This window comes from Tamandua tetradactyla, chromosome 1, assembly GCF_023851605.1.
Source record: "Tamandua tetradactyla isolate mTamTet1 chromosome 1, mTamTet1.pri, whole genome shotgun sequence".
Classification (NCBI taxonomy): Eukaryota; Metazoa; Chordata; class Mammalia; order Pilosa; family Myrmecophagidae; genus Tamandua; species Tamandua tetradactyla.
The window spans coordinates 90,898,110-90,924,007 of NC_135327.1; the positions used below are offsets into that span (position 1 = coordinate 90,898,110).

Genomic DNA, 25,898 nt, shown 5'->3' on the forward strand with positions numbered 1-25,898 from the left:
GAAATTGGGATGTGTTTTGCAATCAATTGTGTATTATAATTTAATTAGCAGGATTTTTTTTCTTGGTTGTGCATAAACTAATGATGTACCTTACATTCAGTGGCATCTTAGACTAGATGAAATGTCATATCTATGTATATCTATGTATACCTGCTTTTTCAACCTCCATTCCTGCAGCCCCTGCCCCAGTCCATTCAGTGTCCTCTGAGCAGCCCTTGATCTTTCTTGCCTCTGTACATCTGCCTGGAATGTTCCTCATCCTTTTCTTCTCCTGGCTAATTTCTCTTTGCAGTTCTCTCTAAATTGTATGGGTAGAGTTAATATTGTATTGCAATTATTTGTTTATAAATCTTCTTTACCCATTGACTGGTGGCCTTTTCAAGGATGGGGATTAATTCCTTTCTGCCAGAATGATAAGTACAATATCAGGTGCTTATTAATGTTTAAAGCTAAGTATGTGGGTGACTGAGCAAGCACTCTTCAATTTAATTTATGATTATGTAGAAAGCAACCATCCTCTAGCAAAGGCTTAAGGTTTGAGTTTGATTCAGCTATTACTAGCTTTCACATTAATATTGAGTAGACCTTGCTCTATCAGTCTCTGGAAGTCCCTTTCATCTTGACCATGCTTGTGGTGGTTCACTTATCATTTTCCAGCTGCATGTAAAAGTGGAGAGAACAATTTATTTATCATTATAAAGACTTAACATTGAAAAAAATTAGACCAAGGGCAATAGGAAGAAAACAGCTTTAAACCAAGCAGCCCCAGTGTACAGTGATGGTGTTTACTGTCCTTGGTGAGGTCAGAACATTCCTGGGAAAAGGGGATAAGGCCACCAAGGTCATTTGGTCATCTTCAAGAGCATGAGGAGGGAAACTGGGTTCCAGCCTGCTGTGCTGGGTGCCAAGAGCTGGGGCTCAGTCCAGGGCCTCTGAGCTGGAGTCACAATCACCTTTGCCTTTGGCTGTAGTTTGCAGTCTACACTGGCCCCTACTGGGTGTCTTTGCTGCTGAGTTCTGAACATCTCCAAGGCCTGTAGAAGTGAACGGGTCATGCCCCAAACACTGGGTATAATTAACCATGCTCTGTCTGGCAGACTCCCTCTACCTCACTTATTAAAGTGGTCAGCTCACTAATACTTCCTACCCAAGAGCACCAGGTTTTGCCTTCTTCTGACTCAGCTACCTTTACCACCCCACCCCACACCTAGCCAGTTTCTTTCATTTTTCAGGTCTTCACCTCAGAGGAGCTTTTCTTTGATATCACAGCTATGTGAGAGACAATTCTTCATCACCACCAATAAATAGTAGCTTTTTGAAAAAACCTTATATGACATAGTCATTGAATGGACCCATTCAGGGATTTCAAGATTTAGGTGTTCTTTTCTTCCCCACCATCTTTATGACTAAATCTAGTATAATCAAATCAATCACATGCAGGCTAATCCAATTCAGTGATTAAGAGGTGAAGCATCTGTTGAGAATTCTGGTCAAGATGGCCTAGTAAGTTCATTCTTTCATTCCTTGAGACACATCCTTCTGCTCTAAACACATGCAAGAATGGATACCAGTGTCAAAGACAAACAGCTCTAGGGATGAAAATTAAAAGAGAAGTAAGCAATGTGCAGATCAACTCCATAGGATGGAAGCCAGGGAGAGCTGGACCTGCCCCGGGAGCTGGGAATATAAGCTAAGAGTTTGACTCCAACAGCGCAACAAGGACCAGGAGTGCTCCAAGGGACATTGGGAACCAGAGCCACGGTCACAGCCTGAATACAATGTGGTAAGCAGGCTTAAAGCACTGCTGCTGACTTGTTGCCTGGAGCTGCAAGCTTAACAATAACTGGAAGCTGTTGGCCTAGAGAGGTGGGAGGACAGTGATTCAGCTTCTCTAGCCAATCGAGTTAGGTTTGGAATTGGATCCACAATATCCCCAATATGACTGTGGGGCAACAGCCGTAAAATGCTATGGTAAGTCCTGGCTCTGAAACAGAAGCTAATGGGCCAGGTGGAAGTTCCTTTAGACAGGCAAGGGGTTGGGAGAGAAAGAAAGAGAAATCGGAGGGAGGAAGAAGAACACAAAGCCAGAATGTCTTCAACTTAAAATGAATTGGAATGCAATGAAGAAATCTAATGTTAATTAGGAGAGCCAATAAAATAATATCAGTTAATATTATATTTACCATCAATTAAATATGGCTTAAAAAAAACCCAGATGCCTAACAAACCACCACAAAAGTTATTGGTTTAAGCACTCACTTATTCCCAGTTTCAGGGGTTGGCTGGAGGTTGGCTGGTCAAGGCTGACCTAAGCTCTCCTTGGCTGGGCTCCCACCTACATCTGGGAGTCAGCTGATTTGGCTAATCTTGACCCTAGCCCAGGTGTCTCTCATCCTCCTTCTGGGCCCCATGGACTAGTCCAGACAGGCACAAGAGTACAAGCAAAAGCATACAAGACCTCTGTGGCCCAAATGAGGAATTGTCATATCTACCTCGTGCAATGGACAGAGCAAGCAACATGGCCAAAGTCAAGAAGAAGGGAAGTCTGCCTTGTCACGATGACAGTTATACAGCAAGGGGCATGGATGAAGGGGTGGGGGAAAAGAACTGGTGCCAGAAACAACCTACTGCAGAAATTAGCAACTGGAACATGAATTTCTTCTGGATGAAGTTAATTTTTGGTGCAGACTATCAAACACTTTAAAATACTGTGTTTTAGGATATTCCCAAGTAACAAATAGAAGAAGAATAGCCCTTAAAGAACAATAAAGTAAAATTGTAAAGAAACAAGAAGATACACAAAAGAAGCAATTCAAAATCAGAAATTTAAGAAAAGGAACAAAGATATGGTCATTAAAATCGTTAAAAAGGAAGAAAAACTCTTTTGATGGAATAAACTCAAGATTTGAAACACAGCTGAAAGAAAATTAATATTGGAAGATAGACTTTACTCCAAACACAGCTTAGAGAGGGATCTGTATCAGAAGTGAAAGAGCGTAACCATATAACTTGTAGAAGAAAATGTGCCTATCTTCATGACCTTGGACTAGGTAATGATTTCTCAAACATAATACTTAAAGCATAAGCAATCAAGGAAAAAATAAAGAAGCTTCATCGAAATTGTGTTTCAAAGGACACTGCTATGAAAGAGAAAAGACAGCATGCAGAATGGAAGAATATATTTTCAAAGTACATATCTGATAAGGATTTAGTACCCAAAATATGTAAAGAATTTTTACAATTCAACAATAAATTCAAAAAGATAAATGACCCAAATAAAAGGTGGGAAGAGAATTTGAATAAACATTTCTCCAAAGAAGATACACAAATGTCACATGACAAGATGTTCAGCCTCATTAGTCATTAGGGAAATGCAGAAGAAACTACAGTAGGATGTCAATTCACATCCACGAGGAAAACTAGAGTAAAACTAGAAATAGCAAGTGTCAGCAGGGTGTGGAGAAATTGAAGCCCTCATACTTTGCTGGTGGGAATGTAAAATGATGCAGCCACTGTGGGAAGCAATTTGGTAGTCCCTCAAAAAGTTAAACATAGTGTTAAACCATGTGACCCAGCAATTCTACTTCTGGGTTTTCACCCAAGAGAATTGAAAACATATGGTCACAGAAAAACTTGTCCACAAATATTCATAGCATCATTACTCATGAAAGCCAGAAAGTGGAAACAACCCAAATGCTTATCAGCTCATGAATGGATACATATGGAATAACCACACAATGAAATATTATTCAGTCATAAAAAAGAATACAGACATGTACATGATGCAATGTAGATGTACCTTGAAGGCATTATGACAAATGAAAGAAGCCAGACACAACTGGCCCCTTGTTGTATGGTATAGTTTATATGATATGTCTAGAAAGATAAAATCCTTACAGAAAGAAAATACATTTGTGGTTGTCAGGGGCTGAGGAGAGAGGAGAATGGGGAGTGACACCTCATGAGTGTAAGGTTTCTTTTTGGGGTAATAAAGGTTTTCTAGAATTAGAGAGGGGTGATGGTTGTGCAACCTTGTGAAAAGGCTGGGAAAAAAAATCATTGAGTTGTACACTTTAAAGAGTACATTTTATGATATGTGAATTGCATCTCAAAAGAATGAAAAAGTATAGAGGAAAGAGAATAGACTAAATGACTCTAAGATATATCTCTCATTAATTCTAGTAGGTAACGGAAAAAGTGGTGGATAAGCAATATTTCAAGAGATAATAGCTGACAATTTTCCAGAATTGAAGACTCAAATTATTAGAAGGAAAATACACCCAAATTGCCATACCTAATTGAAACATAAATGCATATACAAAAACATTGTTGTGAAATTGCTCAAAATTACAACAAAGGTGAGAAAGTCCTAAATGTTATGAGAAGCTGGTTATGTTCAGGGAAACTGTAGGCAGATTGCCTATAATAAAATAAAAATTAACTGACAACAAAATTCTCATTGGCAAGAGTAGATGCCAGAAGACAATGAAGATTATATTCTAATGAAGAATATTTCCTAAGATTTGAGAGAAAATTAGGCAATCTATAATAGCTAAAATAGCTGAATTTTTAGTCATGAATAAAGTCAAAATTAAAACATTTTTAGTCAAAAATACACATAGTTACATAATTGAACGCTCATAGACTTTCACTAAAAGAAATATTAAGGGATTTACTTGAACAAGCAAAAAGTGACCCCAAAAGGAAAGTGTGAGAAACAAGAATTAATGGTGAGTGCACAAATAAAGTATGCTGGCTGGTAAATATGTTTCAATGTTGACTATAAAAATAATGTCTAATTTTTGCATCAAATCATTTTAAACATGCAGAAATGTTATACATTGTTATAGATACACATAAGTGCAATAATTGCATGCATATATACAGAGAAATAACCAACACCAGCTTCTGAATGATGGTTTTCTTGGGGAGAGAGGAAAGTGTCTTGGAGGGGTGTGCTCAGTACTTCAACTCTACTTGTGATACTTAATCTCTTTAACATTCTTTTTTTTTTTTGAGCAAATATGCAAATGTTAAGATTTGGTTGTACCATTTGGATATTTATATTACTATTTATACTTTTCTCTATGTTTAAAATATTTTCCATTTAGTACTTTTTAAGTGAAAATCTGTGGCTGTTTTCCTAGAGTATTCTCATTTCATTCACATAGACATGATTTCACCTATCTTTCAAAGAAATGTAATGCTTCCTCTTTCTAACCTAATGGGTGGAGTGGGTATTGAGATATGAAGATTCAGGTATGAAAAAAGTTTTGCAGGTAACCTGCATCCATCCAGAAGCCACTAGAGACCACTTCATTAAAGAACTACTCTTATGGTTTCTGAGATTATTTTAGGGGACATCCTGGAGCTTCAGCACCAGAAACCAGCTCTGGGGACATCACCTTGATTCCTTGCATGTCAATAGCAAAGTGACTTTTCTTTGATAAAGCCATAGCACCTGCAGCCATTTTTTTTCCAGAGCCCATGTTACCTAATGTCCCATGGGATCTGTGAGCCCAGGCAAGCTCCATGGGTGGGCCCTAAATGATGGAGACCTGGGGAAATGTTGGCTCTCACAAGAGGAGAGGTCCAGAGCTTCACCACCGCTGGCAGTCGTGGCTGCTAATCATGGAGGCTAGCCAGTGACTCACTTCCGAGCAGTTTCCCCAGGGCAGCTCGGGCACATCACTTTCCTGAAGGGATCCTTAGATGGAAAGGTACGGTGACGTAGTCATTAGCGGACGCAGATAGCTGATTGTGCCTCCCTGTGTGCTTCTGCTGGGCTGCACTGTAGCATTGGCAGTCGATGTGGCTCTGCTTATAAACTGCACTGCCTGCTGTAGAGAGTTTGTGTGTTTCAGTGCCAGCTGGCTCCAAGTGACATTGTTGTGTATCTTCTTTTAGGGGACTACGGATAAAGCATCCATCCAGAGGATTCCTCAGAAGAGACTTGGCCAGCTCTGAGGTCTGAAGACATTTTAGGAAGCTTATGTTTCTTTTAGCAAACCAAAATATTAAGAGTATTATAAGTTATTGAGGAACTAACTTCAAAAAATGATGAATTCTGAGCTCCCTAATTCAGGTATTTATCAACAAATACTTCAACACCATATATAGTGCACACCCAAATATCAGGGACAGTGCTAGGTCCTTGACATGTATTATTTCATTTAATCCTCACAACAACCCTTCAGTGAAGGTACTGTTATCACTGTTTCACAGCTTGGAACACTGAGGCACAAGCAGATTAAATAGCTTACCCAAAGCTGGCAGTGGGCAGGTGAGAGAGCCAGGATCAACACACTCAGCTCAGCCCCCAATCCCTGAGAGTCGTTGTGAGTGGGTAAAGAACAAAGTCAAATAGTCACATTCATGCTCTGCCTGGGGATTAGATCAATTATCCATCTATCCATTTCAAGCAGATAGTTGGAGTGTGGAGGGAATCTTGATCTTTTAAGTGACGACTCAGATGAGTGGTCTCTCTGCAACTGCCTTTTACCTTGAGTTCAGTTTGACGGATGGCATTTGTTCATTCTTACTGTGGATTGGATCGAAGCTTATTTGTCATGCATTGATTTAGCACTTCAGAGCTCTAATGTCCTGGAGAAAGGTATCTTTATAGGCCTCTTCTGACTTAGATCATTATTAGAGTGAATAAAGGATATAGAACTACTGATTTAACCCTACATTTCTCATCTTTACTTGCACACATGAAAAAATGAACATATCAATAAGAAAAATCAAGCAAAATACTTCATTTGCATGATCTCCAAAATTGTTTTCTCCTTTGAAAAAGCAAGCATCATGTACTTTCTGCTTGCCAAGGCAAACAAAATGCAAACAGATAACTACATTGAAGATTAGCTTCTCCTTCAGGGAGGGCTTTCTCATTCATTTTTAAAAATATCCTCAGTATTAAATCACAGGGTTGCTGGGTGTTTGGTAAGTAACCATGTTTGGTATAAAAAAAAGAGCTATTTTTCAGCCTTATTTAATTGCTCCTCCCCTTTTACCTATTTGTCGGAAGGAGGGGGCTTGAAAACTGTCCTTCAGTGTCTCTCCATACTATTGGAGAAACAAACTGAGTAGAAATGAACTGAGTTTGTAGCATTCACGTGAAACAAAGGTGCACAGGCCTCAAGCTTGAAACTTGAAAGGAAAAGAACTTGCTGACATTCTTGAACAAATACAAGCAGCAAACCTAGGTATCAGGACATTGCTGAAGCAAAGGAGATGTATTAAGTTCTCCAGATTGTAATCACTTTGCCAGCTGGTGTATATGCTGAGTGGTTCATTGAGTCTTTAGTAAATAGGAGAAAATATGAATGTTTCATCTTATGAAGTTTACTAAGTTTACTCATTCATTAAATATTTCACAGCACTGACTGTTATCAGTAGTGCAGTTAAGTTCTGGGGATGTAAATATGCATAACACCCTGAGCTTGTCCTCATGAAGCTTACAGCCAACATTGAATTATCAATGGGGTAGAGCACAGAGAAGTACCCGACATCATCAGGGTCAGCAGTTCAGGAAAGACTTCCAGTGAAGGCAACTCCAGGAGTCAGTATGGCTCAGCATAATGAATGTAAGGAGTCTTCAGAATCAAAAGTGACCTTGTCATTTTCCTAATTATATCATGATTAAAATTCAGGGACTAAAATTCCTTCCTTCTTGTATTTTGTTCTAAGCCATACTTCACCTGAGATTCTGAGCATTCCTTTACCCATGGTTAGGCATTGCTCAAAGTGATTGAATGAACCCCCATATGTTGAAATCACAAAAATACTTTAGAATGCAGACTGCATGACTTTGCTTTGCTTAGACTGACACTCAGCTTCAGTAAAGTGGTTCCCTCAGGTAGCCAATTGGGAAAAAAAAGCAAATATATATTTATATATACATATACACACACATAATATAAATATATATTTCCACACATGTACATTTTTGTATGATTGGTCTTTTGTGAATCAAAGTGGTGTATCCTCTTCCAGATATTCACAAATAAATTTATTAAGTTAATCTCTTCATTGTATTGTGAGGTTTTTCATACCTTAAGGACCAATTCATTATGAGGAACTGTGTGCCTTTTTTCCCCACTACAAGAAGCAAATCCACCAGGGAAGGTACCATTAGAAGGCACCAGTGATGACCTGTTATATTTCTGAACCACATATAATAGCTGCCATTTCTTAAGTACCTACACCAAATTGGGCTTTGTGCAAGGTGCCATACATACCTTATCTCATTTGTATCACCTTCAAAATCCTCACAACAACCCGGCAAGTTTGTGTTTCAATTTTTCCCATTTAAACAAAACAAAACCTGACCCTAGAACAGATTAATTATCTTCTTAGGACCCCTCAGCTAGTAATTAACTTAACCCAGATCATTTGGTCCTGAGCCCAAACTTCTCTCACAATCCCACACCAGCTCTCCCCCAAGCTGACTTTCATGGGATCATTTCCTGTCACAGATCTTAGCACGTGGTCAAGGATTGATCACTCCCAGCCTTTGGAACAGGGAGCAAGGTCTCGATGTGATGTCAGCTGTCCCAAGCCTTTAAATCTAAGGATAAATCAACTTGTTCTCCGACCAAACTCAGCACCAGAGTCAGTGGTTCTCAATCCTGGCTACACACGAGAATCACCGGGCATTAGAGTATTTACTGATGCTTGGGCTGTGCTCCAAAATGATTAATCCAGAGACTCTAGTGGGTGGGGCCTGGACGACAGTACATTTTAAAGCTCCTCAGGTTATTTAATGTGCATCTAAGCTTGAGAACCACAGATAGAAACAAACAACTTCAGGTTGGACAAAGGCAGAAAGGAATGTGGTTCATCTGTCCCCTGGGTAAATATTCCTCTGGAGACCTGGAAGTGCTGGTAGGCTGTCCTTCCATATCGGACTGGCAGTGGGATGGTTCTCTGAGGTTTAACTATGGGGCCACTAGATTAGTTAGCACTCTCATTTTCTGGAGGTAGAGTACTTGGAGAGCCAGAGTCTTTAAAAAATGTAGATGATGGATTTAATTGTTCTATATTTTACTATAAAATACTCCTTAGAGTTTAAGACAGATTATCACTTAGACAACACTACAGTTAATGTATGTGGTTTAAGAGTTATTTTCTGGTTGGGTTAATGTTGCTAAGTTTTATTTCCACAAAAGGAAGAGAATCCTATCAGGATGGCCTCACTATAGTGCTTTTGGATTGTGGAAATGCAAATGAATTCCCTAGTTGGAAAAATATGCTGTTAATGAATTTTCCAGGCAACTGCATGTCTTCCAGTTCGCTTCTGAAATGTAGGGTCTTTATCTGAGGAAAAGAATAGAAATTGATATTGAGTGAGCAGGTGCTTTCATGTGCACTGTATCTTTTCATTCTCACTACAGTTCTTGGAGGTGAGTGTCATCTCCATATTTTAAAATGGAAAACTCCCATGGGAGCAGTGTCAGAATTTGAATCTGGTACCCTTCCAAGGATCATGGGAAGTTGCAAATGTTTAATAGATGCAAAAACAATTTGAAAGCTACAGAATAGGAAGGCAATACTACTGGGCTCCTTACACAGCAAAGCCCTAGGTTTATAAAAGATCATTATATTTCACTTGCATTTAAAAAATGCCCCCGGGAAAGCCCAGATAATGAACAGGGACCAAATCTCCCTTTCTGGGAGACTTTTCCCATCATATTTGGTGAAACAAATGAATATCTTCCACTTTCTCCTTAAGGAAAATACCAGCTTTGCAAACAAATTCAGCCTGACTGCTAGAGTGAGAGTTCTGCCGTTGGGGACTGGGTTGGACCTTTCTTGAGTTCAGCCTCCCAGGGAGATGATGATAACATTGAGAGGAGTTTGGGGCTAATTTGGCATGTTCCCATGACTCACCTTCAGAATGCAATTGACTCATACAAAATTAGCTAATTTGGCTGACTCGATCTGAACCAGGCAAAAGCCAAGTTTGGAAATCCAGAGAATCTGAAAAGTTGTTCTAGAGAGAGACTAGAAAGAGCCCATAGAGGAGACAAAGGGTAAAACAAGCCAGGCAACATTGTATCAACAAGTGCCAAACCAGTCCCATAAGAAATGGCAGTACCTGCTCCAGAGGTCTCCCCTGTCACAGTTGGTTAGGGTTTTAGTATCACATTATCTACCAGAAGTTCCCTAGATATTTTGTGCATTTTATAACGATTTTCCATCAGTTTTCAGGCAGACACCACAAATGGATATTCATTTTAGAAATGAGATTCTATTCTTTACCTAAAGCAACATTTAAGAGACAACAAATGATTGTTTTTCGTTTTATACGTTTAGCATATATGTTTTACACAGGTATGTGTGTGTGTGTGTGTGTGTGTATAAAAGCAGATAAAAATATCTTCATTTGGGGATATTTTCTTCAAAGGTCATGTCATGACATTATCTTTGAAAGGGAAGAAATCAGATGTCCAATGCTTTTTTTTTTACAAAAAGCTGCCAATATTAGAATTTATTTGGAAGCTGAGAGTAGACTGTGTTGCTGCTACTTGAGGTAATGCTCTGTAGCCAAGATTCAGAAATTCTCCACACAAAGATGCCTCTACACTGCAGTGTGATGGTTTCAAAGGTCACCCTGGAATACAGGGGACTGAAAGAGTGGAGAACAATTCTACTGAAAACTATTATTTAACTCAAGAGAATGAGGCCAGCCCTGGAGTCAGAGGACGTCTAGTGACGATTGCCGCGGTGATGTCGCAGGGGCTAAAGAGGGCGCTACGGCTCTTGGGCCTCCTGCCTCGCCGCGTCAGGGTGTTTGGACGTTTCACCGGGTGGGGGTGAGGGGGTTCCGGGCCCGGATAAGTGGACTAAGGTGAGCCGATGCTCGGCAGGGTTCCCCGCCGAGGGTCCTAAAAAGACTTGAGCCGGAGGCCAATTGTTGCACACTGCTACTTTATTGTTACATAGCAAAGACTCGTGTGCTCAGGGGCTCAAGGGCTAAAAAGGACCCCGACGCTTGGTGAGCTCGGGTTATATACAGTTTGGAGGAGGGGTGGAGTCGGGGCATGTATGTCAGGGGAGGGTAGCCAATCACACAAGCTAAGAAGCAGTTGCTAGGCTTAGGGCAGAAGTTAGGAATAGGGAAGTGTAGAACATAACAGGAAGGGTGTGGTTTTGTGGTGGGCTATGGAAATGGGCGGGCCACAACAGGAGAGGGGGAGGACAGTAAGTTAGATTGCAGGTATGGAGAGAATGTTAAGAAAAGTATTGTTTAAATTTTTAAAGACGGCTAGGCTCCAATTCCCATAAATATGCCACAATTCCTCTCCTTTTTCTTTTAAAGAACACACTTGTGTGACAAGTGGCGGGCATGAACCTTTGCTGGGAGGGGTAGGGATGAGATTCCCCTTACACGTGAGGCTCAGAATTTCAGGGGAAGGGTATGTGCTGAGCCGACCCTTATGCAAATCTCATGTGCCCAAGAAGAGCCAGAGGAGGCCTGCTAGAGTGGCCCTCTCCTGCGACTACTTTGTGTCGCACCCAGCGGTACCCATCTGGTAGCCGTGCGGCGGCCCCAGATGCACGTACTCTGGTAACGTGCAGCCCCCGTGGGGGAATAGAGAGGACACAGAAGTGGCGGAGGCACACGGTAAGCATGGCTAGAGCTACAACAGCATGATGCAGGCTCCACAAGAGGACCAGTCCCGGGAGCAGCACCAAGACCCCAGGGTGGTCAGTCCTGGGGGTGAGCCACACTGGCCAGCCAAACCTGCACCTGCCGACGGTTGTCCGCGTTGGCGAAGGGGTTTTGGAGTTCAAGAGCTGCTAAGGCTAGGAGGTTAGTTTGTTGTTTATGCCTACGACAGCGAGGAGTAAAAGGCCATAGAAGATGAGATTGGAGGGTTTGAAGAAGGAGGTAAATTTACTTAACAGGTTAGAAAAGAGGGAGGAGGTGATGGAAGGGACTATAATTTGTTCAAGCTCTAAGATTTGAGTCTGAAGGGTGTGAGTCTAGTTTCAGTAAGAATCGTTGAAAGAAGTAAAGATCCAGTCACGCAGGGAGAGGCGGGGGACAGAGTGGTTGACAGGCACAGGGGTGACACAGATTTTGGTGAAGGGGTAACGACTATCGCAAGTGGAAGAGGCTAATTCAAAAAGTGCTTTAACATCAAGCACAATTAAGTCTATTTGCTGCTGTAGATTGTAGATGGCAGTATGCATGAGGTGGTTGATGCTTTCCTGGGTGTGGGATATTTTAGCAGTTTGTTGGGTAATGTTGAGAAGGACCTCTGCGGTGGTGGAAGTCTGGGTCAGGGCAATGGCTGCTACAGTGCTGGCAGCGACTGCTGCAACGATGGCGGCTGCTATGGCTGCGGAAATACCGAAGTCTCGTCACATTCGAGTGAGGGAGCGGGTACCTAGATGATATGGGGTGAGAGGGAGTTGAGGGGCCATCCAGGTGGTGGCGTTAACGGGGATCCAAAGTAACCTAGGTTGAAGGACAATGAAAGTAAAGGGGAGATTAGGGTTCCAGTAGTTACTCAGCACACAATTGCTGACGGGATCAACTCGTGCACACTGTAAGAAGAAGAATGGGGGTTTGACGAAGATGTAGGTGGTTATATCTATGCAGGAAGAGGTTTTGGGTTCTGCCCTGCTTGACAGTGAGACATTACTTGTGCCGTTACAGAGGCTACAGCCTCCTAGGCAGAGGAGCGGGCGGAGATCGAGGCAGGCGTACTTGCCGCAGAGTTTGTGTAAGGAGAAAATGGGAACACCAAAGAGGCGATCAGTGGAGACATCAAGAGTAGTCGCAACCTGAAGATGAGTTTCACGGTATTGGGGGGTGCTATCGTCGGAAGCGTCAGTTAAGGAGGGGGAGTAAAGGGCATAGTAGGAAGTGACCGCAAGGGGTTTAGGTCTCCTGCACTTGACCCAGTGGAGGCACAGGGGTATATTCTTAGGCCGCCGAGTTTTAGAAGGGTGGGGGGAGGAACAGCCAGACTGGGAGGGGGGATGATGATGGAAGTTTTCGAGGTTAGAGGTGGGTTTGGGGGGAATGGGCCACCATGCCCCGCGAAGAAAGAGGCTGGGGAGGTTCGTAGTCGCTGATGGGTAATTGGTACACAGGAGGGGGATACAGTTCGGGAATTTTGGGGAACAGACGGAGGCTGAGACGCACGGGAATTGATCCGGGTTAGAAGTAAGGTTGGCAACAAATAGTAAGGCTGAGAGAGGGGGCGTGAAAGAGACATTTAGAGGGCTAGTGGCGTTGAGGTGATGTGGGTCGCAGGGGAGATTAAGCGAACAGTTAGTATGGAAGAGCTGTGGGAAAAAAGGACTCTCCGGAGTGATGAAAAGGACCCCGGGGGGGTTCTGCACCGCGGCCCACAGTTCAGTTGGCTGGGGGCCGGCCCCCAGTTCCGTTGTGAAAACTGTGGAAAAAACTGCAAGTGAAAGGAGGGTTATAGGTAGGAGCCAAGGGGGAAGGCGAGGGGCAGAAGCGGCAAGGATGGCCTTCAGCATATTAAGAAAGGAAGATAAGTAAGTTGAAACACGCTACGATACACAGAAATACTATGGCAAGCAAAAAAAAAATTTTTTAAGAGCTAGTAAGGGTGCACAGACATTTGTTAACTCACTGCGACAGAGTTTTAGATTTTTTCTTTTCAGTGGAGGCTGTGGCAGGCCGGACACAACGGAAAGGGATCCACAGCGGCTGAGGTTTACTTTCTGGAAAGACACAAGTAAAACCGCGTCCCTGCGCTAGGAGCGGGGCTGTTGAGGATTAGGGGGTTGCGGTTCCGGTCGCTGGGCTGGTCGCTGGGGGCATTCCCGAGTAAAGTGTCCCGATACCCCACAGCGAAAGCACTCTTGAGAGAAGCGGAGAACTGTTGTAAGGGACTTAGAAAGGGCAGATGATAAGGCAGTAGCCAAACTTTCAGTGGAGGGGTTGACGTTAGAACAAGCGAGTACCCAGTCAGAGATGGTTTTTTCTTTTATGCCCATTAATGCCTGTTTGAAAATGGGCCGGGCACCCTTAAAGATGAGGTCTTTGGCGAGAGAGTTTTGTCCCTGCTCATCGGCAATTCTTTTCTGGCAAGCCTCTTGCACCCTTGAGACAAAAGAGGCAAAGTCCTCGTCTGGCTTCTGATTTAGGGTGGAGAGCCGCTCAGGTTTGGCCGCAGAGCAACTGCGGAAAGCTTTTAAGCCTACGTCTCTCAGTTTGAGGAAAAAGGCGTATGGGGCTTGCAAATAGACAGATGGGTCAAAATAGGGCCCCGTTCCAAGAAAGCTTTCGAGAGGGAGGCCTAGTTCCGGAGGACCTTGTTGCATAGCCATCTCCCGTGCGGCTTTCTCTGCTTCTGAATTGAAATGAGCTTTCCAGTTTACAACCCGACCAGGGGTGAGAATAGCTCGGGCTAGTGAGGTCCAATCGTGAGGGGTATTAAGTTCTTGAGCCAGCCTCTCAAGGAGATGAGTAGCATAGGGACCTGTAAGGCCATCCTCCTTCACTGCCTTACGTAGCCGTTTTACGTCTTCCTTGCTGTGAGGAACCCAAGGGAACGGACGTTGCGACGTAGGGGTGAGATTAATGGGGAAGAGTGTTGCCTGTGAGGGCAGTAGCGGCCGAGCCTGCGGCCACAGTGGACCCGAAGAGGGAGTGGGAGTGCCGTCCGCGGGATTAGGACAGGACGGCCGGGACGTACAAAGTGGCGGCTGGGTTACACAAGATGGCGGCTGCCAAGGGCACGCCCCTGCATAAGATGGCAGCAGGGGTGCATAAGATGGCGGTGGTGCTTCCGGCATCTCTGTCCCAGAGCACGAAAAGGGGTTGGTGTTGCTAAGGGGAGGAGGAAGAGTGGCAGGAGGAGGGGCGGAGGGAACAAGGGAGGGATTAGAAGTCCCCGCATCCGCTCTCTTAGGGAGGGCGGGGTATAGGTTGTTATCCCCTTCCGGCTTTGGGCCTGAAGAAGAAGGCGGAAGAGAACCGTTCGCCCCTTCGTCATTAGGTATGCCGCCATGATGGCCGGAAGGCGGGTGTCTTTTGAGTTACACTTATGAGTGTCTAACAGGGCGGCTAGGGCACGCACCTGTGGAACTTGGGCCCTGGTGATGGAGGCACCCATAGTGAAGAATTTAGAGGGGACTAGTGGCCGCCAAAGGCAAAACTAGGACGGGCGTTTATTTAGGCGGACACAGTCTGGAGGGGGGTCTTACCTTAGTCTAGGAGGTCCTAGTCTTCGGTGGAACGTCGTCGAGGTCCCTGTTCGGGCGCCAATTGCCGCGGTGATGTCGCAGGGGCTAAAGAGGGCGCTACGGCTCTTGGGCCTCCTGCCTCGCGGCGTCAGGGTGTTTGGACGTTTCACCGGGTGGGGGTGAGGGGGTTCCGGGCCCGGATAAGTGGACTAAGGTGAGCCGATGCTCGGCAGGGTTCCCCGCCGAGGGTCCTAAAAAGACTTGAGCCGGAGGCCAATTGTTGCACACTGCTACTTTATTGTTACATAGCAAAGACTCGTGTGCTCAGGGGCTCAAGGGCTAAAAAGGACCCCGACGCTTGGTGAGCTCGGGTTATATACAGTTTGGAGGAGGGGTGGAGTCGGGGCATGTACGTCAGGGGAGGGTAGCCAATCACACAAGCTAAGAAGCAGTTGCTAGGCTTAGGGCAGAAGTTAGGAATAGGGAAGTGTAGAACATAACAGGAAGGGTGTGGTTTTGTGGTGGGCTATGGAAATGGGCGGGCCACGACAGGAGAGGGGGAGGACAGTAAGTTAGATTGCAGGTATGGAGAGAATGTTAAGAAAAGTACTGTTTAAATTTTTAAAGACGGCTAGGCTCCAATTCCCATAAATATGCCACAGACGATTCTGTCTGCTCCCCTCTCAGTGAAAAGCTGGGTGAGCTGGAGCACTCAGTGAATTTGTTCAGTCCTGCGGCTTCTCTGCTGACCATTCTGTGAGACCCCTGAGAAAGGGGGTTCCAGAGCCAAATAGAATTGAGAAAAAACTACCTGCCATTGACTCTTCTTAGGATTTCGCAAGGCACGTGGCTATAATTTAAAGCTCTGAACAGTCCTGTAGTGAAGATACTAGTTTAACTTTTTTTTTTTTTTTACAGTTTTTGTTGTGAAATAGAACATATAGACACACACACAAAAAGGCAACAAATCATTACAGAACAAATTGCAAAGTTAGGGATGGGTTACTGTTCCACAATTTCAGGTTTTTCCTTCAAGCTGTTCCAAAATACTGGAGACTAAAAGAAAGATCAATATAGTGATTTAGCAGTCACACTCATTTTTTAAATCCTCTATTCTCTGTTATAGTCCCTCCTTCTCCTTTGGACCTTCTCCCAGTCTATAGTGGTATTTGGGCTATGCCCATTCTAACTTTTTCATGTTGGAAAGGAGTGTGAGCAGTGTAGGATAGAGAGATGGAATTAGTTGATGCTCTTGGAGAGGCTGGCCCCTCTAGGTTTTAGGACTTATCCTAGGAACGCCATGGAGGTCATGAGTTTCTGAAAAGTAGACTTAGTGTATGAAAGTTTTGTTGAGTCTCAGAGCCCTAGATGTTCTTTAGGGTTAACAAGAATGATGTTGGTTGGGGTTTGGCAAACCATGGCAATTGACAATGTCTAACCGAAGTATACATAAGGTGTTGTCAATCCCACAGTGCCAGAACCAGGCTCAGCCTTGGGAGTCATTTCCCACGTTGTCAGGGAGACTTTTATCCCTGGATGTCAAGTCCCACCTAGGGTGAAGGGTACTGATTTTCCTTGCAGGATATTGGTTTACCTTTAACCTAGCCTTTGTAACTTTAACTGAGGAACCTCTCCCTCTCCAATAACACTTAGAGCATTCCCAACGTAGTGGAAGGATACTTTGGGAAACAATAAACTAATATAAATAAGCTTAAATAAGGAACTTTTAGGACCCTCATTTATGTTTTAATAATTGAATCCAACTAACAGCTATATTAATATTATATGTGAATAAATCAAAATCTATTCTCTGAAGAAGAATAATCTTATGTAGTTGTCTTCCCCACCAAATGTTAAGCAACAACAAAAAATGTAGCCACCAAGCAAAATGATCAGAGAGAGTAAGAGAGTGCTCACATGAGAGACAATAGGATATGAGGATCATGACGGAGAAGAGGGTAAAGTCAAAGACCCCTCCTTTGGGAGGAATTGTGGTGTTTGGAATTAAAACTTCCTAAAAGAGCATCTCAGAAGGAAAACAAACATGTATGTAACTGTAAAATAAAGAATGGTGATACATCAACTTTCTGTCTTGAACGTTTCTTTTCCTAAGTATACTTGAAAGTAATGGAGATAATCAGTTTCCCAAGCACAGTCTCTGAACAAAGATATGTGCCTTTGTCAAAAATCTTCATTAGCTAATTGGATCATTTTCTCCAAGGAAATTGCTCTAAGGGACAAGGACAGACTTTTTGAATAGTTTGTCCCCATGGGGAAGAAGTGTCCAGCTTACTGATAATCAAGCCTATTGGGTAGGGGTGGGGATTCTGTTTGGGCTTGGTTCTCCTCCATGGAGGTGGTGGGGAGGGTTAATGCTGCTGGTTGGGCTCAGCTGTGGGGAGTCCCCAGCCAGTGAAAGGGCGAGGTCACCCCCAGGACCAGTCAGAAGACAAGGAAGCAGTCCTCAGGGGACCCTACAGCACTCCAGAAGAAAGGTCCTCATTAGACTCAAGATGGTGCCCTTCTCCCTGGTTCTGCTATTTGGCCCCATCATCAAATTGCATTCCCCAGCAGAGGGAGAAAGACAATGAAGGCATATACAACAACACTTTATGAATTCTCCCTTTTTTCCACATTTTGAGTTAGGGCGACAGCAGGCATATGCATATTTCCACAGCCTTGGTTGGGAGCCTATCTCTACCAGCGGGTGCAGCTCTATTTGCAGTGACTCCAGTGGCAAGGAGAGTTTTTGTTCTCACAATCAGAATTCCAGCAAATGGTAAATGTTTCTTCATGCTGAGAAGTGGGAAATTCAATAATACTTTGGCTGGGATCATGCTGAGTAGCGAAAATGGAATGAATATGGAGAAGGACTGTGGCTTGACGAACAATAAATCAGCTAGCCCAGACGGCAATCAACTTTTAATCGGAAACCATTCTCCGGGGGAACAGAACTGTTTTTACATTTGTCCTAGAGTGTTTTATGCCTTGGGCCGTTGTTTACTCTAAGAAATGGAATTAAGCACTCTGAGAGCTTAAAAAAAAATCTACTTTTCTGCATATATATATATAATTTTTCTTTATTAGAAAAGTTGTGGGTTTATAGAATAATCATGTATAAAATACAGGATTCTCATCCACACCCCACCACCAACACCTTGCATTGGTGCAAAACATCTGTTGCAATGGATGATAGCCCGTTTTTACCATTTAAAAGTCCCTGCTTTAACTTAGGGTTCACTGTTTGTGTAATGTAGTTAAATGGGTTTTTTAAAAAAATGTTTATTCTGATACCATATATACAATCTAACATTTCCCCTTTTAACCATATTCAGAAATACGTTGCAGTGCTATTAATTGTGTTCGTAATATTGTGCTACCATCACCACCATCCGTATCCCACAGGACCATTTGCTGAAAGTCTCTACTCAGGTTTTTTTTTTTTTTATTAACAGAAAGAAAAAAAAGAAATTAACACAACATTTAGAAATCATACCATTCTACATATGCACTCAGTAATTCTTAACATCATCACATAGATGCATGATCATCGTTTCTTAGTACATTTGCATCGGTTTAGAGGAACTAGCAACACAACAGAAAAAGATATAAAATGTTAATATAGAGAAAAGAAATAAAAGTAGTAATAATAGTAAAACAAACAAACAAACAAAAAAAACAAAACAAAAAAAACCCTATAGCTCAGATGCAGCTTCATTCAGTGTTTTAACATGATTAATTTACAATTAGGTATTATTGTGCTGTCCATTTTTGAGTTTTTGTATCTAGTCCTGTTGCACAGTCTGTATCCCTTCAGCTTCGATTACCCACAGGTTTAAAGCAGTGCTGACATGGCTGTTAGGGAGCCTGGAGCAACAGCATTCTTACACTTGACCACTCCTTCCTTCTGTAAGCAAGTCACGACTTTCAGAAGATGGTACCTGAATGGGCATCCTGTGAGAGCAGGGATTTCCGTCTGTTTTGCTCACTGCTTTATCAGCAGCACATGGGCCACACTTTCAACGAATGAATGCTCATCTGTAAGCTGTGAAAACTACACTTTGCACGGGCTTTCTGGGACATCTAGTACTAAAGCCTGAAGTGAATTCAGCTTTCCTGACGTTCTCTTTCATGCATGACTTTGTAGTGTAGCTCTGCTATAGTGTTCTATAGGAGGAAATTTTAATAATACATTTTCTTTTCTTAAAGTTACATAACTAAACCTGATCATCATAGAAAAATTAGAAAGTATAAACAACCACGGAGAAGTAAAATAGCCTTATTTCTACTACAGGAACAACCACTGCTATAATCTAATGCGCTCTTCCGGGTTTTCCTATGCACATATTCATATTTATATGTTTTTATATTAATGAGGTTAGATTATATTTGCCTCTGCTTTTCTCATTCAACAACGTTACCCGAGCCTCTATTTATATATATTTTTGTTTGCTTTTTAGTTTTTTTTTTTTTTCACATGGGCAGGCACCGGGAAACGAACCCAGGTCCTTGGGCATGGCAGGAAAGCACTCTTACCTGCTGAGCCACCGTGGCCCACCCGCCTCTATTTATATTAATAAATAGACATCTGATCCGTTTTCCATAGCATCACAGTAGAGTATTTTGATAATGTACCAGGATTTAACCAGCTCCCTTTAATTATATATTTAAGCTGTTTCTAATTTTTTGCTGCTATAAACAGAGCTGGGTGAGCAGCCTTGATCATAAACACCATATATTTTCCTGTTTGGGGAAGAGATGCAAAGCTGGTTTTCACCAGGGCAGCCTCAGTGATCTACTAGATTTGCCCCCGCCCCCACCCCCCACGACCTTGGCTCTCTGAGTCAATCCATTCATCTCACACCCCCTTGCTGCCCTTAGAGGTCCCTCTCCATCGAGGCAATCACTCTACACCAGCTTCGCACCGTCACACCGTTGACCTGGTTATTATAGCTAACCTGTTTATCGATGATCATTCATTTAACCTGTTTTCACCTTTATTCACTTTTATGTTGTCTCAGTGACTGAACACTTTCCAGCAGGATCAACAAGAGGAAGAGGTGAAGTCTGGGCTGGGACGTGTGGGTTAGGGGTGGTGGAGTAGAATCAATCAGAAGAGTCAATCAGTACTTTACCTTCCTGGGTTTATAGATCTGCAGGTTAAACGATACACTTTGAAATTTTATTATTATTAATTAAATCACATGCTTTACTCAGATTTCCTTAGTTTTTACCTAATATTCTTTTTCTGTTCCAGGATCCCATCCAGGATACCACATTACATGTAGTAGGATGGATCCTTAGCTCCTCTTGGCTGTGACAATTTCTCAGACTTTCCTTGTTTTGATGACCTTGACAATTTTGAGGTCTATTGGTTAGATATTTTATGGAATGTCCCTCAATTTGGGTTTGTCTGATGATCTTATTATTATTAGACTTGAGGGTATGTATTTTGGGGAGGAAGTCACACAGTAAAGTGCTATTTTCATCACATCATATCAGGATACATGCTGCCAACATAGCATGACTAGTGATGACCTTGACCTCCTGGCTGAAGTCATGTTTGTCAGCTTTCTCCCTTTTCCATACTATACTCTTTGGAAGGAGGTTACTGAGCACATCCTACACCAAAGTTATGCTCCACCTCCTTGAGGAAATTGTATCTGCATAAGTTATTTAGGTTCCTTTGTTAGAAGAGATTTGTCTATTCACATTTATATACTTATCCAATCATTTATTTATACCAGTATGAATTTGTGGGTAATAGTTTTACACTTTGGATTATAATCCAAGACTATTTATTTGTTGCTTAAATTGTTCCAGCTTTGGTCATTGGGAACTCTTTCCATTGGCTTCCGTTCCACCTTGCTGGGGGTTTTCTTTGGTGTTGTTTCTGAGGACATTTTTACTGGCACTACAAGATGTTCCAGGCCCATCTTGAGGATTTTCTGCCCCTGTTCTAAAAGCAGCCATTTCCAAGGAGAAGGTCTTAGGAATCAAGACCTGTGTAGTAAATGTGCTCATTGCTTCTAGGCAATCTCAGTTGATAGAGCTAGGAAATATATGAGTATAAACTAACCCTTGTATAGACACATGTCTATAAATATTTCTGTATGCAACCATCTGTATTGATATTAAGCTAAATATGAATTCATACTGATGTCTTTCACTCTAATTCATTACTTCTCCTCTTGCTTATTCCATAAACTCAAATGTCAACAGAGAGAACCCTGGCTCCCCCTGTCCACATCCACTTACTTAGTTGTTCAATTCTAGTTATGTGTACTGAATAACAGTATCCGAATTGTTAGGCTGCACCCCTGTGGAAAACAACTTCATCAACTAGAGTGCAGTAATAGTGTACTGTTTCTTTTGCCTTTAGTCTTACAAATTCCACTCATTTTCAGTTACTTAGGTCAGCATCTTTTCTCTCCACCCCTTTCAGTGAAGTTGTTTCATACGTTTGTCATGCAGCTGGATTGTTTTGTTACATCTGCATTTCTTCCTGAGATCCCCTGACCTCCTAAATGATTCTTTAGTTTGTTTCCACACATTAAGAGTCACTCTTTGTGCTATAAAATACTTGAGGTTTTGACAAATGTATAGTGTCACATAGCCACCATTAGACTATGAAACAGAATAGTTTTACTCCCCAATCCTACTCAACACTGCTCTTCCCCCAAACTCCTGGCAATCACTGATCTTTTAAAATCTCTGTAGTCTTGCCTTTTCCAGAAAGGAAATTGTAGACATTTTGCACAATGTATAGACCTCAGACTGACTTTTTTCACTCAGCAATATGCATTTACAATTCATCCACATCTTTGCAGGACTTGATACCATATTTATTTTTATTGCTGAATGATATTCTATTCTACGGACATATCACAATTTCTTTACTCTTTCAACTACTCAAGGACTTCCTGTTTGCTTCCAAGTTTTGGTGATTATAAATAAAACTACCATAAGAATTCATGTATAGTGTTTTGCAAAGTCATATTTTCATATCAGTTGGATAAATACCTCTTCTCACAATTGCTGAATCATATGGTAAGGCTATGTTTAGCTTTGTAGGAAAATGCCAAACTGTTTCCACAGTCACTGTAACATTTTGCATGCCCACCAAGAATGAATGAGAATTCCTCAGCATCCTCACCAGCATCTGGTATTGTTGGTGCTTGGGATTTTAACCATTTTAATACGTGTATAGTGGTATTTCACTTTTGTTTTAAATTTGCAATCCCAAATAACAAATGACGTTGAGTATCTTATTTGCCATCTGTATATCTACTTTGGGAGATATATGTTCATATCCTTTGCCCATTTTTAAAAACTGGGTTCCTCTTTTACTTTTATTATTGAGTTTTAAGAGTTCTTTGTATATTTTGGATAGAAAAATTTTTACCAGATATGTGTTTTGCAAATATTTTCTCCATAATGAACATTGTATTAGCACTTCAGTTTTGCATGCCACTTTCCAACTCTAAAAGCTTACAAACAGTGATGAATGCTCATTAATGATATGTCTTTGTTCACCTGTGTTTGCCTTTCCTGTTTCCAATAGTGATTCCATTGCTTACTTCCGCTTCTTTGATCCCATCCATCTGTTGTTAAAGAGCCTTCATGTTCTATGGTCATCACTGTCTTATCTCTAGGAATTTCTCATCTTTGTTTATTTTAAGTGAAGGACAAAGGCGGTAATGTGTCTATTCATCTATCTGTAAAGAAAGTTCCCAGTGAGAGTCTGTTTCCTGGTTTTGGAGGAAACAGACAGGTCTAGGAAAGATGAAGTTGCCCACAGTATTTAGGTTGTTCCCTGCTATTGGCAAAGCTAATGGTTGTCTGTCTTTCTTTCCATGGCCTCCAGTTATCAAGCCTCCTTTGCGCCATTTTAAACGCCCTGCCTATGCATCCAGCTCCTACGCACCGTCCATTCCAAAGAAAACCGATGAGCACCCTGTAAGGTACAAGATGCTGGACCAGAGGATCAAAATGAAAAAGATTCAGAACATTTCACACAATTGGAATAGAAAATAGGTCAGTGGAAAAGAAGAGAGGGAGGGAGAGACACACCTACCTGCCTCTCAGGGCACATCAGCCGCAGTGGGATACAGCCCTTTCAAACCTTTACAGGTACCTAAGGCTGACTTAATAGTTGACTCCACCAAGGGGAAGTGAAGGCTTTATGTGATTTCCCCTCTTTAGTTCTGTTATAAACTCATCAGTCACTGGAATTAGAATTATTCAGGAGTCCAGCAGAAAACCAATAAGAGGATTATCTCTTGCAGCTTTAATTGGAATTGGTCTTTTGAAATCTTTCCAAAGAATGAACCAAAATTAAAATGGTATATCCTGTGTAGAAAAAATGAAATTCCTCCCATTGCCACTTTTTCTTATCCCTGGAAATTGACTTGCCCCAGTAAGAATATTCGTGTAGTAATAATCATTTTAAGACATGCACTTCTTAAAACATTTTTCCATATTTTAAATTTACTTATTTAAAATTCAAATAAATAGGTAATTTTGAAAGTAAATGCATTCAAAACAAAACTTGCCCTTCTGAATGTAACAACCTTAGAGTGAAAAGAAGACTTATGAATTATTGTTTTCATCATTATTTCTGAATTCAGGCTTCACATACCAGATCCAAGTTAAAAACATTTTTTTTGAAAGGGCCTTTAGGTTCTCATTTCATACTTCATGCCCAATAGCCTCATTGTACCTTTACAGAGTTGAGAGTTTGCAGGAGATGCATTTTGGCTCAGATTCATTCTGACCCTTCGCTTCCATACAGTAGAAAATGCTAGTAATCAATGGGATGCCCAAGCCTGAGAGACTCCAGGTGTGAGATTCACCCAAAGCAGAAGTTTATTTGGTCTTGTGGTCCTGGGGCAGGAGAGTGTAAAATGCTGAACCTGGTTTGAATTCCTTATTTCCCCAGAAGACTAGAGATGCTTTAATGTTAAATTTCAGATCATCTGCCTAACAGATCACATACAAGAAGCCTTTTGGAATCCCAATGATTTCACAGCTGTTGGTGTAATAGATGGTTCCATGACTCACCTTTCTTCATGATGGCATTTATAGCCCTCCTGTTTCTCTCTGACAGGTTTTACTTGGGGACTAAAATCATAGGAACAGCAATGTTCAAGGCCAGATACAGTCTTCAGTCCCTTCAGAAACAGTCTGGCAAAGTGCAAAATCTAGGCTTGTTGCCATGTAGGTCCAATCTCTGATCCTGGTCCTGGCTTTATCTCTTTGCAGGTTATCAGTTTAGTGGTATAACCTTTAAAAGCCTCAGTTTGCTTAACTAGAAAGTTGGATTCATAATACCTGCTCCACATTTTTGTGATGAAGATGAATGTTAATGCAGATTCTGAGTGTTAGTGCTAAACCTGGCAAATATAGGTGCAGGAGGATTCTGTGCTCAGGACAAACTCTCCTGGACACATCCACAAAGAAGGAGCTGTGCCTTGATGGCCACACCCGGTGGGGCTTGAATGCGAGGGATGTGGTGTCCTCTCTTATTTCTCATGGTTCATTTCTAAAAACCCCACAATTACACTAGTCAAGCCAGCTCCACAGCTTAGTGCCCTTCATGCCATCAAGCAATTTCTTTTTTTTTTTTTTTTTTTTTTTTTTTTTTTTTTAAACATTTTCTTGTTTTATTGTATTTTGTTTTTCCGTTTTTTGTTACATGGGCTGGGGCCGGGAATCGAACCGAGGTCCTCCGGCATAGCAGGCAAGCACTTTGCCCGCTGAGCCACCGCGGCCCAAGCAATTTCTTTACAATGTACTTCATAGTGGTATTCCAGGGAAATTTACATACTATATATATTTTAAGAATCACTGTGACTTTTTATAGGGAAGCAATTGTAATTCTTAGCTCCCTGCCTCATGCCTGGGCAAGAAGACTTCTGCAAGCTGATAGTGTCAGTTCTTCCTGAATGAGGTTAACTCAACAGATAATCCCTACATATTTGTAGACTCCTTAATGCTTGCTGCATACAGCCATGGCCACATGATGAAACTGCCCATGGGGTAGTGATCTTGGTTATCCAATGGATCAACCCACAAATGATGTCACTCACCCATCTCTCAGTCCCTTTGGTCTTAAAGGATTTCTGTGGCTGAGCTTCTTGATGTTAGAAGCCATGACCCGGGGAAGAAAGTTGGCTCCTTCTGTATTCTTTTGTCCCAAGACGTTATTTTTCAATGTTTGCCTATATTTTGGTTGAGCAAATGTACAGATGTTGAGATTCTGCATTGTTTGTAAAATGCCTACCACATCTTTGGCATGATGGATTGTATTGAAATGCCAGATTACATTCTATGGATTGTATTGAAATGCCAGATTATATTCTTATAGCAAATAAAAAGATACTTTTAAAGGATTTTTGTATGTGTGTGTGTGTCATCTTTTTCCTTCTCCAGAATTCTGGGATTCATTTGAAAAGAGTTGGATTTTCCCAAAACTTTGGCACTGAGTCCTGAATACCTTGTCAAGGTGAATTGTTTCACATCGGCTTTAAAATTTGTTTATTGATTATGCCAGTGGTAGCTTTTTTTTTATTAATTAAAGAAAAAAAAGGAAATTAACACAACATTTAGGAATCATTCCATTCTACATATGAAATCAGTAATTCTTAACATCATCACATAGATGTATGATCATCATTTCTTAGTACATTTGCATCGATTTAGGAAAAGAACTA

General features: G+C 41.8%; 1 protein-coding gene across 10 annotated transcripts in view; it reads left to right on the forward strand.

Annotated features, from left to right (window-relative positions):
* The window catches only part of PDE1C (phosphodiesterase 1C), a 708,660-nt gene extending 683,888 nt beyond the window's left edge, over positions 1 to 24,772 (forward strand). For 7 of the 10 annotated variants that reach the window (XM_077120282.1, XM_077120313.1, XM_077120257.1 and 4 more), the window contains one exon: positions 5,908 to 8,309. In XM_077120282.1, coding sequence (XP_076976397.1) covers positions 5,908 to 5,921 — 14 coding nt within the window. In that variant the 3' untranslated portion in view covers positions 5,922 to 8,309. Of the gene's footprint in view, positions 1 to 5,907; positions 8,310 to 23,050 lie in introns of those variants that run through there. The other 3 variants (XM_077120317.1, XM_077120326.1, XM_077120337.1) reach the window with 3 other exon arrangements.
* Positions 24,773 to 25,898: the final 1,126 nt, after the last annotated feature.